Below are 17271 nucleotides of genomic sequence, written 5' to 3' on the forward strand. Positions count from 1 at the left end.
GCCATTTTTAAAAAGTCTCTCAAAGCACAGTTGAACTCTGCACACGGGATTGAAACATTTAATTTTCTCTAAAGGAGCAGTGCCCCCATCGGTTCCCCGGGTCTGGAATCACCGAGGTTGAGTTTTCTGCAAACCGGGCTTTGAGCTCGGGCTTTTTCTCATCTCGTCCAGCACGTCCTGGGAGCCAACAGGATAATGGAGGCACGCGGACGAGGGCCGTGCGCCCATTCCCATGATGCAAAGACAGGTAGCAGGTGTAATCACAGACGTATCTGCAACCACACCAAGTGCCACGTTACTCCTGGCGCGGGCCTCTCACCCCAGGGCAACGTAAGCAAAAGGGTCTCCGCAGCACCCCCAAAGCCTGAGGGGGGTAGGCTGCCACCCAGGAAGACTTCGGTTTTGTTCTTCTGCCTCAGAAAGCGCACGTGGCTGGGAGTGAGCCGGGAAGAGACTGACCCTTGGTCTCACCGTCCCACGACCATCAAGTGGCCGGGCCCGGGAAGGGACCAGATTTTCAAAGCGACTAGCCCCAAACCCCTTTTCCCCTAGGAACCCCTCTCTTTCGTGTCTGCACTGAGTCACTTCTTCATTCATTCTCTTGTGGGCGGGGGGGGAGGAGAAACTATCCACTGCGGGTCAGAGTTCGCAGGAACAAGGTAAATCAACCTGTGTGGGGGGCTGAATCAGAATAGTTAACTCACAACTTGGGCCGCAAGAAATAAAAACAAAGCATCCACAGACTTTAGTGGCTCTCGAAACACGCCTTCCCATCTCTTCTCTAGCAAGGCACCAAAGGCCCGGATGGGGGGGGGGGGGTTTGGAACCGAGACCCCGGGGGGGAGGGGGCGTGATGACCACGCGCTGGTCTGCACCGCGTGAGCAAGTGGCCCGCTGCACGGCACAGGATGGCCTCGGGTGGGGAAGGGGGACGACCCGGGAGGGGGGCTGGTCGCGGCGGCGCGTCCTCCCCACCCGCCCGGGGAACGACCCCGCCGCACGCACCTGCCCGCATGGCGAGAGCAGAGCACCTGCGCGCCCTCCACCGCCACCAGCTTGCCGAGCGCCCTCGTGCTGACCCCGGACGCGATCACTTCCGGGCCATCCGGAAGGCCCTCGCCGCGAGAGCAGGCCTGAAGCCCCGGACGTCGGCATCCCAAGAACCTCGGTTCTTGGCGCGCTGTTCCAGAACGATGGCCTTGGGGGAGGCGTCCAGCCCGATGTGCACGACAAGCTGCAGAAGCACAAGGGAGGACCGAGAGCATAGGGAAACCGAGGTCTGCTCTGCCTTCCCGGATGTAGCTGAAGGGCCAAGCCGAGGGAGAACCAGCCCTGGGCCCAAAGCAGCTCCAACCCCACATCTGGCCGGCACAACCTCCGGGATTCCCCGCCGACCGCCCCTCATGAATGTGCTGGAATGAAAAACAGCCGGATAGAAACCCATGCGGCATTTCATTTAACTGCTTTTATATGTCCAAAAATTCTGGCAGGAAAACGTATTCCCTTCTTTGCCCCCCAGCGGGTGGCTAAGGCTCGCACAGGAGAAGCTTCCCATTTCTGGAGAATCTTCCAGCTCTTTTATGAAACCCTAATAAAGGAAGTTAGTAACAATGCACTAAAATGTTGTCAGGGTTTTTTGAGCTGATTATTTTTCCTCTTTGAAAAAATAGCTGCGGAGCATTTTATCCACACACCTGAGTCTTAATGGCTTGGTGCTGCACGTTGTGTTGATCTCATCATCGGAGCTTCCTGTTTTGTGGACGTTTGTACAGTTTTGTCCATTTTGGGGACAGTTTTTCATATAACTCTATTCGGATTAAAAAAAAAAAAAAAAAGGCTGGGCGTCATGAAGATGAGACCTCCCTCCGCCTCTCTTCCAGTCCCAAAAGGTCCTCGCCCCCGCCCCCCGCCCGCCGCCGCCCCCCTCCCCCCTCCGCTTCACCTCACAGCCCACCCGCCCTGCCTGGGCATGGCCGGGACCCAACGCAAGGGCCCCTCTGTTAGGTGGAAACTATCTTTGAGTCACGGCAAGGAATAAAGATTCCCTTTATTTTCCTCCTCTCTCTCCAGAATATTCTTCCAAGACCTACTCTGTGTTTCAGCTTAAACTCTTGCAGGCACACCCAGAACCTTAGAAAATCGGCTAGGACCTCACTGGGGGGAGCGCGGGGGCGGAGTGCACCTCCACCAGCCACTCTAGAACCAGGGTCCCGGGGTTCACAGCTCCGGGGCCCCATCTCCTCATCATCCCAGCCTCACCGACTCCCCAGCCACCATTTCCTTGGGGTTGAAGGTCTTCCCAGATTCTGGTGACCCTCTGCGTCACTTCCCTGTAATCTACAGGCAGCTGAAGAACCGCAGCCCCACCTCCCTGCGACTGTTCGGGCCCAGCTTGGACAGCTCGCGCAGAAAGAAGCAGGTAGACTCCCCTTCCTTGATGCAGGGCCGGGGAGAGTCCCTGAAAAGCTAACACTTGGGTCATTGATTCTATTCCCTGGGGCCTTTTTATTTTTTTTAAGTTTATCTTTTGAGAGAGAGGGAGAGAGCAGGGAGGGGCAGAGAGAGAGGGAGAGAGAGAGTCCTAAGCAGGCTCTGCACTGTCACCTCAGAGCCCTATGTGGAGCTGGAACTCATGAACCCTGAGATCGTGACCTGAGCCCAAATCAAGAGTCAGACGTTTAGCCGACTGCGCCCCCCAGGCGCCCCTCCAAGGGGCCTTCTGTGGGCCTGGACCCTGCCCTCAAGGAGCTCACCTGGTGGCAGGGGGCCCGCAGGGGAATCACGGTTCCTGCCCCTTAAGGCCCCAGGAGGCCTCGCCAGTCACGATGTGAGTACCCCAGAGGCATATCTGACCCAGCCTGTGGGTTAGGAGCCCGTTCACGAAAGGGATGCAGGGAAGGTGTAGGGGGACAGATGAAGACAAGCCGGATGAAGGAGCTAGGGAAGGGTGTGCCGGGCAGAGGGAGCTTCGGGGGCACAGAGGAGCACGAGAGCCTGAGCCTTGGGGAAGCACAGGGCGACTTGGCGCAGGGCGGTGGGCGTGGGGCAGCGACAGCCTTCTCCCGTGTGTCCTGCACCAGGATACTTAGCGCCCCTGGACTCCGATCGGAGCACTGACTGCCTGCAGCACCCCTAGGCATTTTGACAAGTAAGCCACCACCACCAATGGTGTATCAGGGAGCACTGCCCGTGGGGAAGGGTGGGAACAGAAGCTAGAAAAGCCTGTGGAAGCCAGACTGAGCGCTCAGCCAGAGGCTGGACTTGAAGCAAAAGGAAGCCATCAAAGGATCGTGCACAAAGCGCTAATGGGTCAGAGCTTCCCCCTAAGAGGACGGAGGGAGAAGTGGGCTGGAGGGCATCATGACGTTGACTTGGGACCTGCTGACTTTGAAGGGGGAGAACCCGGTCCCTTGGTTCCGTGTGTCTGGAGCTCACAGAGAGGATTCTGGGAAGACAGTGGCCTGTCAGGGCTACAAAGGCATGGGTTTAGGCTAGATCCAGACAGAGTGAGGGGTGGGGGGCAGGGAGAGGAAAGAAGGGCCGTGGGGAAGACCCAGGGTCAGGGAGCACTGTCCTCACAGGCAGGAGTCTGGAAGGAAGAGAGCCAGGAGAGTGAAACCTCAGGCACGTGCAGTTCACAGTTATAAGACGTTAAATCAGGAGCCTGAAGGCCAAGTCCTTTTCCTGCTCTGGGACCTGTGCTAATCACCAGGATGGTTTCGGATTAGCGCCTGTGTTTCTCCTGACTCCCTCCCCTGGCATTTCCCGACATCCAGGAGCATGCATCCTCGGATGGAGATGGCCGTCCGGGTGCCAGGCCTGCCCAAAGGTCACAGACGGGACATCCGGGGCCCTGCCCTGGGCTGCGGAGGAGACGGGCAGGAGTGATGTGCCCTGCTGGAGGGCTGCCTCCGCTGCACTCGCTGAGGACCGCACTCCTGGCCAACTTTTGGTGTCTCAGGTCCGTCCCCGACCAGCTCAGCCTTCCTAAGGCGTTCTGTCCCGCCCACCGGACACCCACCCAGAAGCCCAGGTCCCTCGACCGTCTCAAGCTTGCTCTCTTCCAAAAGTGCCAAGATCACATCCCCATTTGGGGCCCGAAGGGAGACTTCATTCATTTGCCTGATTCTGGTGGTGGGAGGCGGGGAAGGAGGGCCAGGTCATGCGGGGCAGTGCCCCGGAGGGCCATGGAAGAAGCAGGCCGGCATTCCAGGGGCCAGACAGACCGAGGGGTTCCAGCTCTTGTGTAGGGAACGAGTGAGACGTGAGCACTGAGGTCGCACAGGGCCCCGGCCCCTCCGGATGCTCCCAGAGCAGGAAGCGGGGGCTGGACGGCATTACTCCGGGGTCACCTTTGCCTTTGTCACGAGGGTGAGGAGGCCGTGGCTTGGCTCCCGGGCTGCTTCTCAGAACCCAGTCATCTGCGAAGAACCGGTTTCTTCTACTCGGTGGGGTTCCCGTGGGGTCTGGCTCTGAGCAAAGGCTACGGAGGAGCCCCCAAACCAAATGAGGTTGCCTGGGACTCTGCCTTCAGGGCTGTCCCCCGCAAAGGCTGCTGTAGTTCAGTTGTCCGCAGAAACGTCGATTAATTACGCGTACTAAGCCTGCGAAGACGCGGTTCCCCGAGGGACGGGGGCGTCCACCCTGAGCCGTGCAGGCCCCGTCAAGCCCAGCACCCACCGGCCTCACAGAGGAAGGCTACTCTGCTTCCGGGCTGGCCCACACAAGCCCAGACCAAAGCGGGCCACAGCAGGAGCCCCCTCGTCCCCCCCCCCAACTTCAGCGTTTCCTCTCCACCCACCCCAAGCCAGCTGACAGGAGAGGAGAGAGGAAAGCCTCCAGACATTTTCTAGGTCTTCCGCTGCGGCCTGGGCCCCGGGACCGGCTTCGGGGAGCTTCCTCACGTGACCTTCCCGTGGCTGTCTTAACTAAGCGCCACAACCTGGGTGGCTTGGAACCAAACTCGATCACCCGAGCCTGCAGGAAAGAAGTCCAAAGTCAAGGTGTCGACAGGGCCATGCTCCCTCTGGGCCTCTAGGGGAAGGATCCCACCTGTTTCTTCCAGCTTCCAGAAGCCCCCGGGGCAGCCCTCGGCTTATGCGCTGTCTCCGGTCTCCACGTTGTCTTCCCTCCGTGCACGTCTGTCTCCGAGTCCAGATCCCCCGTTTTATAAGGAGGCTGAACCCATAACACTGTCTGAGACCGGGCTTTCCAGAAGGCTGATGGCATGGCTCTCGGCAAAGTAGAAAGCGCCGGGAGGCCAACCTGGAGCTCTCCTTGGAATTCACAGAGCTGGTGCGGGATGGAGGGCATTCGACGTTGCACTTGACAACTTTATGTTCTTTATTTATCTGAAAAACGATTCCCAGGGGATTAAAGCGCCCTGCTTCTGCTCATCCGGTGTTTCCTTTCCAGCTCCCAGCCGGATGCCCAAACACACTTGACGACGGGCCGGCACTGGCACGCATCCGCTGGATTCCAGCGGAACTCCTGGGCCAGGGCCGGACTCCAGAACCAGCCCCGTGAAAACCGCAGCACAGGAAACGCGGACATGTACTTCAGGTGGAAAAACCACAGGTGTCACAAGCTGCCTCACGTCAGCTCGGGTCACTTTTTGCCAGCAAGCAAATTAAGAGAAACTTCGAATATGTGGAGATGCCAGAATTGCACATGAGGGATTCGGGACCATTATAAACTGGCACTTGTCCACGTATCGCCTTGGAATTACTCTTCAGGTCTCCCTGGGGTATTTTCTCTTTCTTTTTTTATAATTTTTTAAATGTTTATTTTTGAGAGAGGCGGGGAGACGCAGCATCCGAAGCAGGCTCCAAACTCTGAGCTGTCAGCACACAGCCCGACTTGGGGCTCGAACTCACAAACCGCGAGATCGTGACCTGAGCCGAAGTCGGAACTCCACCGACTGAGCCACCCAGGCGCCCCTGTATTTTCTCCTTCTAACTAGAATGTCACCCTTTTCCTCTTTCTCTCCACTGTTGTCCTGACAAGAGAAGAGCCTGCCGCTTGGGAGGTCTGCCCTGTCACCAGCGACTCTTCTAAGGTGCAGCCAGCCTCCCCGGCCAGGAGGTGACCACTGCCATCCATGCCGGGGCCGGAAGTCTTGAGGCTTTTGGGGTCCTTCGAGCCGGGGCTGGGGGAGACAACTAAAGCCAACAGACACCCCCTGCAGAGGACAGAGGACAGAGAGGGGAGGGACTCTTCCTCCAGAGCCTGCAGACCTCGCCTGGCCCCTGGCCCAGCTGCTTGGACGGCCCTGGAAGGACCACAGCCATCCTGAGGTCACCAGGACAGGGCGGGGATCGGGGGAGGGCTGTAGTAGTGTAGGAGGGTGCTATGGACTGAAATGTGTCCCCAGCAAAACTCATCTGCTGAAGCCCTAAGCCCCGATGCGATGGTATTTGCAGATGAGGCGTCTGGGGGTGCTTAGGTTTAGATGAGGTCAGCAGGGTGGGGGCCCCAGGATGGGATTAGTGCCCTCGTAAGAAGAGGGAGAGAGGCCAGCGCCCTTCTTTCTCTGCGGTGTGAGGACACAGACAGAAAGTGGCCATCTGCAGGCCAGATGGAGGGTTGTCACCAGAATGCGAACCTGCCAGCACCTTGATCTCAGACTTCCCAGTCCCCGGAACCAGGAGAAATAGACGTCGTTTAGACCCCCCCGGGCTTTGAGACTGTGTCGTGACAGCTGGAGCGGACTGGCACGGGGCTTCCGGTCAGCAACGAGATAAGGCCTGGGTGGGTCTCAGATTCATGCCAACTCGTCCACCCAGCTCATCGTGATGTTTAAAGTGTCCCACACAGCCTGGGACTGCAGACAGGATCTGATCTGGGGTACTGAGGAAATTTTTCTAACTGGCAATCATGGAGAGAGTCTCTGGGCATTGCCTCATGTGGACAGTCAGCTCACTCTCTCATTCTCTCTCTCTCTCTCTCTCTCTCTCTCTCTCACACACACACACACACATACACGTACACACATGCACTTGGTGCCCTGGGCCACCTACACAGTGCCCACGGCAGACATAGGCATTTTACAAAAAAATAAGCCAAGCCAGTCTTCATTGCCAGCCTCAGCCTGGAATGAGGAGGGTCCAAGGCGGAATGGGGCCCATACACCAACGGACCCCCAATTATGGTGTCGCAGGGAAAGGCATGGGCTTTGGGGTCAGGAAGATGCTAGTTTGACGCCCGTCTCTGCCACCTTCCACTGGCTAAACTCGGCCATGTTATTTAGCCTCGGTGCACCTCAGTTTTCTCATCTATGAAATGGGGAGAATTCGCAGTCAGAGGAGTTTTCACAAATATTAAATGAGATGATTCACAAAAGGTGCCCAGCACTGTGCCTGGCACACGGTCAGGGCTTTATATGCTCGATCGTTGCTCATAATTAATGCATATTAAATTGAGAAAGTCAGGCCAAGATTTATTGAAAGTGACATTTAGTAGAATCTGATGAGCCCGGGGCCTGTCAGAAGCAGCGAGTCGAACATTCTGCATAAAGCAGAAGGCAGGCCGGCTTTCTGCCGAGAAGGGATGGTTGTTTTAGCAAAGAGAATGTAGGTTCTGGGCAAACCTGGAGAGAGCCAGGGGTTTGTGTTTCCCGGACTGGCACGCTTTCTCAGCTAGGAGTGCAGAATGTTTTGTGCTCAACGAGGGGAGGGACGGAGCCCAGTCTCACCACCCTTGCCAAAGTGGCATCCAGGGTGTTGCGCCAGCCAGAGGAATGACAAAGCTGGGCCGGGCGCTGGGTGCCCATGTGGGGCCCATAATGCCTCAAGAAAGCCTTACCGCCCCAAGTCGCAAAGGTCCTGGGGTAGCCGGGAGCCCGCCTTCTGCCTCCTTCTCCCACTTCTTCCTGTCTCCCTGTTGCCTGAAATCTGGTCACCAGGAACACAAGGCATTTGAACAAAGGGAACTGATGGAAGGAAAAAAGACACCAGTTGCTGTCCGAATTTTTTTCAAATCCACCGAGACTGTGGCACCAACTGGTGTTGTAAAACAGTTGCTGTTTTTCCAAAATCCGATGCTCCCCTCTCAGATGAGAGTTCAGGGCTGGTACCAGCCAGTAAGAATGCGTTTCTTCATTCAGTCATTCATGCAAAACTCCCGAGAGCCCACAGTGCTGTCCTCTGCTCGGGGCTTGGCACGTCCTGGAGGGTCCCGTTCTTAGAGGAGACGCGGACTAGAAATGGGAAGTGATGACAGGATCCTGGAGGGAAAGGCTGGGTTGGGACCCCACCCCCCACCCCAGGCTGCAGAAGCCTGGGGGTAAGAGAGAAGGAGCCTAAACCCTGCTTCCTCCACTCCTAACTGTGTGCGTTTGGACAAGGCATTAAAACCTGTGGAACCTCTGTTTCCCTATTTGTAAAACACAGTAAAACAGGACCTCATTCATATGGGTTGCTGTAAAGGTTAAGCAAGGCTGTGCACGTGGGAGTTGCAGTCTGAGAGGGCTGCACGGAGGAGGGGGTTCTGACCAGGGCTTGGAGGATGAGCAGGACAGTGCCAGGGAAAGCAAGAGGGAGGCTTGGAGATGTGTGCAGACGCTTCTGTCTCCCCTCCTCCCTTCCTCCCTCCCTTTTTTCCCTTTACAACGATTTATTGACATAGGAAAACCCCTAAGAAGGAAGAAGTTTAAAAAAAAAAAATCAGAATCTCGGACTATTTCCTGTAGCCATTTATGGAAATGGGAACCCACGGAAATGGGTATCCCTGGAGGGAAGAAATAGGGTGATTCTTTTTATTTTATTGTTACTGTGGTATAATTGACATATATCGGGGCAATTCTTATCTCTTTCTACACTCTAAAATTTTTACAGTGGACAATACTATTTTTCTGGTTCTATAAGCTTAAAAAAGTACTTTTCTGGGGCGCCTGCGTGGCTCAGTCAGTTAAGTGTCTGGTTCCGGTTAAGTGTCCGACTTCGGCTCAGGTCATGATCTCAGAGTTTGTGGGTTCGAGCCCCGTGTGGGGCTCTGTGCAGACAGCTCCGAGCCTGGAGCCTGCTTCGGATTCTGTGTCTCCCTCTCTCTCTGTCCCTCCCCCTCTTACACTCTGTCTCTGTCTCTGTCTCTCTGTCTCTCTCTCTCAAAAATAAACATTAAAAAAAAAGAGAAAAAACGACCTTTGCTAATCAGATTCACTGCTCCTGGAGAATGCTGGCTGTGGAGGGCGCTATGCCTGACATCTCACAACAACCCTCCTAAGAAAGGGCTGACAATGTCCCCATTTTACAGACATGGAAACTGAGGCTCAGAAAGGATACGTTTAAAAGAGGGGAGGAGGGGCACCTGGGTGGCTCAGTGGGTTAAGTGTCTGACTCTTGATCTCAACTCAGGTCGTGATCTCACAGTTCAGTGAGTTTGAGCCCCCCATAGGGCTCTGTGCTGAGGGCACAGAACCTGATTGAGATTCTGTCGCTCCTTCTCTCTGCCTCTCCCCTGGTTGCGCTCTCTCTCTCTCTCTCTCTCTCTCTCTCAAAATAAATAAATAAAAGAGGGAAGGAATTCCAGGAAACAGCCACAAAGGAAATGTTACCAACAGTGGGGTCGAAGGGGGCCTGGGTGGCTCAGTCAGTTGAGCGTACGACTTCCACTCAGGTCATGGTCCCACAGTTTGTGGGTTCGAGCCCCACGTGGGGCTCTGTGCTGACAGCTCAGATTCTGTGTCTCCCTCTCTCTTTGCCCCTCCCCACTTGTGCTTTGTCTCTCTCTCTCAAAAAATAGACACGTAAAGACTTTTTAAAAAAACGGTGGGGTCGAACTATTTAGGTAATGGGAAATCGTGAGTAATTTGGAAAATTGGGGTTCTGTTTAAAAAAATTTTTTTAAGGTTCATTTATTTTTGAGACAGAGCATGAATGGGGGAGGGTCAGAGAGAGAGGGAGACACAGAATCCGAAACAGGCTCCAGGCTCTGAGCTGTCAGCACAGAGCCTGACGCGGGGCTTGAACTCATGGACCGCCAGATCGTGACCTGAGCCAAAGTTGGACGCTTAACCGACTGAGCCACCCTGGCGCCCCAACTGGGATTCTATTTAAAAGTCCCTCTCTTTCCCTTGGGGCGTGCGCGCGCGCGCGCGCGCGCACACACACACACACACACTATCATTAGCTGATGTCTTGATGTCTGAGGGCACAATACACCTTTCAAACAGGCTTCATTGTTAAGTGGATAGAAGTCTATATTTTCAATGGTTTTCTTAATTCCTTCTCTTTTTGGGGAGCAATTTCTTACCAGATTGTCATTGTTTTTAGATAATTTTTTAAGTACATTTTGAGAGAGAGAGAATGAAAGAGCACGTGTGCAAGTGGAGGAGGGGCAGGGAGAGAGAGAGAGAGGGAGAGAGAGAGAATCCCAAGCAGGCTCCGCATTGGCAGTGCAGAGCCCAATGCAGGGCTCGATCCCACCGAACCGCAAGACCTGAGTCAAAACCAAGAGTCAGATGCTTAACCAGCTGAGCCACTCGGGCGCCTCGGATTGTCATCGCTTTTGTATAAAAACCCTGCCTGGCAAAGAGCTTATTTGAGGGGTATGAGGAGTGTCGCTCAGATATTTTTGCATGTTTGCTCAGGTTCGCATTATTCGTGTTATCTTTTATCTGTGGGATTTTGCAGCTCTTATCTGTGAGGATTCCTTGATCATAATTTAAAGGCTAGTTCCATGAAAACTGGATGATATAATCCTGAAACCCATTAAGTTGGCTGAAATACTTGTAATAAATTGAAGTGAGCCAGAGAGGGAGGGTCCCTCTATCACCCATGGCCTCCCTTGCCCCAAGACTGACACGTTTCTCTTTTGGCCTCTGAAAAAAAAGTGTTGTATTTTTCACATTGTGCACGGCGTTGTGCAGTGTTACGATTCATTTCCCTGCGTACCTACGAAGCAAGGCCAGCATCAGTCTAGCTATGAAGCATTGGTCCAGGTTAATTTCTTTATTATTTTCATAGACCGAAAACACAGAAATTCACACCTACTCAGGATGGCCACTATGGGGGGAAAACAAACCCAGGAAATAACAGGTGTGGGTGAGGATGTAGAAAAACTGCGACCCTCATGTACTGTTGGTGGGAACGTAAAATGGTACAGCTGCCGTGGAAAACAGTGTGGAGGGTCCTCAATATATTAAAAATAGAATGACCGTATGATCCGGCAATCCTATTTCTGGGTATATATCCAACATAATTGAAAGCAGGAATCCCAAAGAGGTATTTGCACACCCATGTTCATTGCAACATTATGTGCCATAGTCAGAAGGTGGAGGCAACTCTAATGCCCCTCAGTGGACGAATGAACACAAAGTGGGATCTACTCACAGTGAAATATTATTTGGCCTTAAGAAGGAAGGGAATTCTGGGGCACCTGGTTGGCTCAGGTGCTTAGCCCCTCCCCAGCTCATGCGCGCGCGCTCTCTCTCTCTCTCTCTCTCTCTCAAATAAATAAACATTGAAAAATAAAGACAGATTTAAAAAAAAAAGAAAGAAGGAGGGAAATTCGGACACATGCTACAACCTGGATGAACCTTGAAGACATGAGGCTAAGTGAAACAAGCCGGTCACAAAAAAGACAAACCTCGTATAATTCCACTTATATGTGGGACCTAAAGTAGTCGGACTTGTAGAAATAGAATATCAAATGGCGGTTACCAGGGCTAGGGGGCAGGAGGAAATGGGAAGTTGTTTTCAACGGGTGTTGGGTTTCAGCTTTGCAAGATGAAACATTCTTGGGCCCTATTGTATCACAATATGAATGTACTTAACGCCATTCAACTGTATACTTAGACATGGTTGAGATGGTAAATTTTATGTGTTTTTTTAATCATAATTTAAAAAATTAACACAGAAATGGAAACTCTAATGTGTTTAATCCCCTATGCCCCAGTGGCTCGCCTTGTAAACCCCTCCAGGGAAATGATTTTGGAGCCTCAAGTTGGTGCTGACGTAGGAAGTATTGGCAAGACCTGACCCTCTCTGTACTTGCACCTGTACCGTGTGGGGTTGCTGCGCCTCTGGGTAAGGGGCTGGACAGGGAACGTTGCCTCAGTAGGCCCGGGCTGCTGAAACGCTACATATTCCCAAGAAACTCCTGTCTTCAAGACCGGCCCTTGGCTGGCGGCTGGAGCAGCGCTTTGAGTCCTTGGGATGTTCTCCCTGATAAGGGTGGTTTTGTATGCCTGAGGCATCGGGTCACGTCATAGTAGCTTGACTGGAGTTTCTGCTAACAGGGTGATTTGTTTCCGCTCTGGAGTCTGAGTAGCTGAGGTCGGCCAGGTGGGCATGTCTATGTGACCGACCGCCAATAAAAACCAAGGCTCACGGGAGCTTCCCGGATTGACGGCACTCTACACTCAATGTCAGATGTCACTGCTGGGAGAGTAACACGTATCCCCGGAACTCCCCTGGGGCAGGATCCTTAGAAGCTTGCACCCCGTCTCTCCTCGTCTTTGCGCATTGCCGCTTTCCCTTCACTGATTTTCATCTCGATCGTCTCGCTGTAGTGAACTGTAACTGAGTCGAACAGCTCTTCTGAGCCTGATCCAGGGGTTATTACGGAGCCTGAGGATGGTCTTGGGGACCACCTGACACAGAGCTTCTCGGTATCTCTTAGGTTCTGGCTCTTCCTTGGGAGTCGTTTCTCCTTTCTTGTTTCCTCCTAGCTTTTTTGGTCCGAGCAGGACAGATTTTCCTCTGTTTTCATTCATCTGTTTATGCAGTTTGTCAGTACTCTTTTAGCCCTTCCTTCCACCAACCATGGTGCTGCCTTGTTTGTACTGTGAGTGGGAAATGCCCACGGAGAGGAAATGTCCTCAGAACAAGTAGAGGGTGGGCAAGAGAGACGGCATGACCAGGGCCAAGGTGGAGGGCCTTGTACCTCGTGGGGGTTGAGAAGGAAGGTTTGGAACCTGTGGATGTAGGTTCAATTCCAGATCTGCCCCCTCAGGCACCAGCTCAGGCACTTGACCTTAGGCTCTTAAGGAGCCTCAGATGCCTTATCTGTATAATTGGGACGTTACTGGTACCCTGGCATTGGCTTTTCACAGTGATACGGTCTCCTGAGGGGGTGTTTGACACATGCAGGGTGTTTTTAGTGTTTTGGGGAAAGCTACCGGCAATGTCCCGGAGGTCAAGATGCAAAATATTCCTCGATGCACATTTTACTTGACCCAACACTCTATATACAGTGGTCTCGGAGTAATAATACTCCACTTCCAACAGTATAATTACTGAAAAGTTTAAGATATTTTCCTTTTGATTTTTGTTTTTCTCCTTAAATTACTGGGTTTCAAAACTACTCTCTCCGTGCGATCACGTCACTAACTGCATATACTTTTAGGCTTATTAACTCAATTTGCTTTTAATTTCCATGAATTGCTTCTTTAAAAAAAAAATTCAGTTTTATTAGTATGTAAAATACTCTATGTTTTAACTGGTTCCGAAGTTAAATCCACAAAACAAGTCTGACTCAAAGAAACCTAGTCCCTTCCCTTTCCCTCCAGTGGAATCCGTGTTTTAATTTTAGGATTTATCCTTCAATTTTTTTTTATCATCATAAACAAATATGGAACATCTATTCAGCCTCCCGTCCCCTTCTTATATATAGTGTCTCCATCTTTGTGCGTATGTCTTTTCTTATAATTTGCCAGTGCCTCTTCGGGAGAGCTTCCTAGGAATTTGCTGGAATATAGGATATAAGCATATGTCACTTTGTTGTATGTTGCCAAATTCCCCTCCCGTGGGATTGTACCATGCTGCTTTCCCACCAGCAAAGTATGACAATGCCCATCAGCCTCACAGCCTCACAGACCAGTTGTCAGACTTTTGGATTTTTGCCGATCTTGGTGTAGTTTTAATTTGCTTTTCTCTCATGAACAAGTTGGAACATAGCATCAGATGGATAAGAGCCATTTGTGTTTCTTTCTCTGCAAAGTCTTTTCATGTCTATAGCCTTATTCACCATTTTTTCTTCTATTCACAGAAGCTCTTTATATATTAGGGATATTGCATTTTCACTTCGAAATTTCTCTGCTGCATTTGGCCCCTGATGACCGGAGAGGACTGAGTGGGGCAGAGAAAGGACGGGAGGCGGTCATCCCTGCTGTCTAGGCAAAGAAGGGCAGTAGGGGGTCCACCACATGCCCCGAGCTGGCCAGTAGAGACGGCCGCCAGACTTGGCTGAACGCACGTCCAATGGTTTTGTCCCGAGAATGACGCCGCACCCTCACGATCTGTCAGCAGTGCCCTCCAGCTCCAGGGAGGCCCCCGTCCCCCCATCCGGCAGCCTGGGCAGATTTAAGCTTTTGGGTGTCACCCCCAGGTCTGTGGAGGCCCCAGGTCTTCTCCGCAGCCAGGAGCCGAGGCATAACCGGACCATCTACGCGAAGCCAAGGGTGTTTGGGAGGCCTGCTCAGGCTCAACAGGGCAACAGTTCCTGCTCCTGATGCCGGTGGGGCTGCTGTGAGGGCCAGAGTCGGAAGGGGGATACTTCTGTAGCCACACAGCCCTGGCAAGGAAGCCGTTTTCATAAAATAATCTGCTCTATCAATTTCCTCCCAGACTTTCTGAGTCGCTCACTTGAAACTGGGTCTCTGCAACAGAATGGAAATGCACTGTCATTCCACTCCGCACACGTGACTTTTTTCCAACGAAAGACAGAGGGGAACAATTAACCCAAAGTAATCGTAATCTCATCCCAGAAGAACGTTCCTCCGGCAGGTCTGGTTTCTAAGCAGCTGCAGGCTCGTAGTCAAAGGAACTTGGGTCTGGAAAGTTGAGGTGCAAACAGGCCGCCTCCAATTTCCCCTCCGCCTCTCTTCCCGGGGCTCCGGGTACTGTGGTCCCACAGATGGGCGCCAGGTGCCCCTCCGCCTGGAACGCTTCTCAGAGCGGCTTCTGCTTCTCATTCAGGTCCTGGCTGAAACGTCACCTACTCCGAGAGGCCTTCCTGGTCCACTTCTGCTAGAGGACTTCCCCGGGCCCCACCCACTGTGTCACCCTGGGCTAATTCTTGGTGGCCCTTAGCCCTCACTGACATTGTCTTGCTTAGTTTTCACCTCTTTCCGGTCTGTTTCCCCACCGCAGGAGGCCTGCACCATAGGGACTGAGACTGAGGCTCTGGAAACAGGACCTCGTGCCAGATGTGTGCCAGATGTTGAGGAAACACGCAGGGAGTGACCAGCCTGTCTCTGAACTGTGTGTCTCCACAGATCCCCAATGCTGGGGTTCTTCACTGGGATTCCAGGATTATTCCCAACAAGACGCAATAATAAATCTGCCTACATAGACTTCCAGAATTTTATCAACCAATGTTTCCAATCACCTAAATCTGAAGGTTTGAATGAAAGCCAGTGTCTTGTGGGCACATGCTGAAGAACAAACCAGGAGTCTTTGTCGTCCAGACGAGCAAGGGCGGGGGGTGGGGGGATGCTTACATTGACTTATTTTCAGTAAGGGGCGCCTGCGTGGCTCAGTTGATTAAGCGTCTGACTCTTGGTTTCAGCTCAGGTCATGATCTCATGCTTTGTGAGTTCGAGCCCCACGTTAGGCTCTGCACTGACAGCTGGGAGCCTGCTTGGGGTTCTCTCTCCGTCTCTCTCTCTCTGCCCTTCCCCGGCTTGCTCTATCTCTCTCCCAAAAAATAAATAAACATTACTTTCATTTTCAGTTTTTTTCAAAGTTGAAGGTGGGGCATATTTCGGCCCGGGTAATCTGTTGGTCATGATGATAGTCAAGCCATTAACACTTGAGATTGACAACTGTAAAAAGCTTGGAAACAATTTCCAAGCATACAGATGCAGTCTATGATTATCGGGATTATTTTCAGTTTCTAAAATGGGACCAGTCGAGAAACTCAAAGGAATTGAGTTAATGACACTTCTCCTCCACTCAACACCTTTGCTGTGATTTAAGTTTACTGGTTTAATAGGATGTATATTAACAACGTGACACTAATCAGACTACCAAAATCCTAACAGCCCGGTGTCGGGTTGTGTGTGAAGTGCCGTGTACTCATTTCCTGCTACTGGAAGGGGGATTTGGTATATCCCTTCTGAGGGGTAATATTATTTCCTGTGTTAGAATAGCCCCAGGACGGTCCCCGCTGTGGACTGAATGTTTGTGTCCCTCAAAATGCATATGTTGAAGCCCTAACCCCCAAGGTGATGGTATTTGGAGGTGGGGCCTTCGGGAGAAAATTAGGTTTTGATGAGGTCATGAGGGTAGGACCCCATGATGGGATTAGTGGCCCTTATAAAAGGGCATGATGAGACCAGACCTCTCTGTCTGCATGCTTGAAAGAAAGTCTGCGTGAAGGGGGCCGGGGTGGCTCAGTTGGTTAAGCGTCCGACTCTTGGTCTTGGCTCAGGTCATGATCTCACGGTTGTGTGAGTTTGAGCCTGAGTTTCATGAATTTGAGTCCCACGTCGGGCTCTGTGGTGACAGTGTGGAGCCTGCTTAGGATTCTCTCTCTCCCTCTCTCTCTCTGCCCCTCCCCCACTTGCTCTTTGTCTCTCTCAAAATAAATAAATAAACTTAAACATTTTAAAAAGAAAATCTGGGGGCGCCTGGGTGGCTCAGTTGGTTGAGCGTCCGGCTTCGGCTCAGGTCATGATCTCGCGGTCTGTGAGTTCGAGCCCCGCGTCGGGCTCCGTGCTGACGGCTCTGAGCCTGGAGCCTGCTTCAGATTCTGTGTCCCCCTCTCTCTCTGCCCCTCCCCCACTCATGCTCTGTCTCTGTTTCAGAAATAAATAAACATTAAAAAAATAATAATAATATTAAAAAGAAAATCTGCTTGAGGTCATCACCAGGAAGTGGGCCCTCATCAAGAACCCAATGTTGCTGTCACCCTGACCTTGGACTTCCCAGCCTCCAGAACTGTGAGGAATGAATGTTTGTTGAAGCCACCGGTCTATGGGATTCTGGTACAGTAGCCCCAGCTGATTAAGACAGATCCCAGTGAAGCGTACTTTCTAATATTCACACCCTCGTGTATTCTCCTCCCACACTGAGTCTGAACTGGCTTGTGACTCATTTTAACCAACGGAACTCAGCCAGGTCAGGGGCCTACCCCTTTGGCATCTACTCACCCTGCTGGGGAGACCTCCTAGGGAGAGGACAAAGGCCTTGCTACCCTAGCACAGTGGAGCCTCCAGGACCCTGCCCCAGCCTCCATCTTCAAACAACCACATGAGAGACCCAAGCGAGATCAGCAGGAGAACTGCCCCGCACAGCCGGGCTGTCCCCCAGCCCCCGGACAGATAAT

General features: G+C 52.5%; 1 protein-coding gene across 1 annotated transcript; it reads right to left on the reverse strand.

Moving 5' to 3' along the window:
- PGPEP1L (pyroglutamyl-peptidase I like) lies at positions 1-6102 on the reverse strand. The gene is given in 7 exon segments (XM_049614157.1): positions 1-272; positions 1006-1127; positions 1130-1234; positions 2156-2355; positions 2358-2458; positions 5441-5556; positions 6043-6102. Coding segments are annotated over 7 exon segments (918 nt in total). The 3' UTR covers positions 1-58.
- Positions 6103-17271: the final 11169 nt, after the last annotated feature.

This window comes from Panthera uncia (assembly GCF_023721935.1).
Source record: "Panthera uncia isolate 11264 chromosome B3 unlocalized genomic scaffold, Puncia_PCG_1.0 HiC_scaffold_1, whole genome shotgun sequence".
NCBI classification, from domain to species: Eukaryota; Metazoa; Chordata; class Mammalia; order Carnivora; family Felidae; genus Panthera; species Panthera uncia.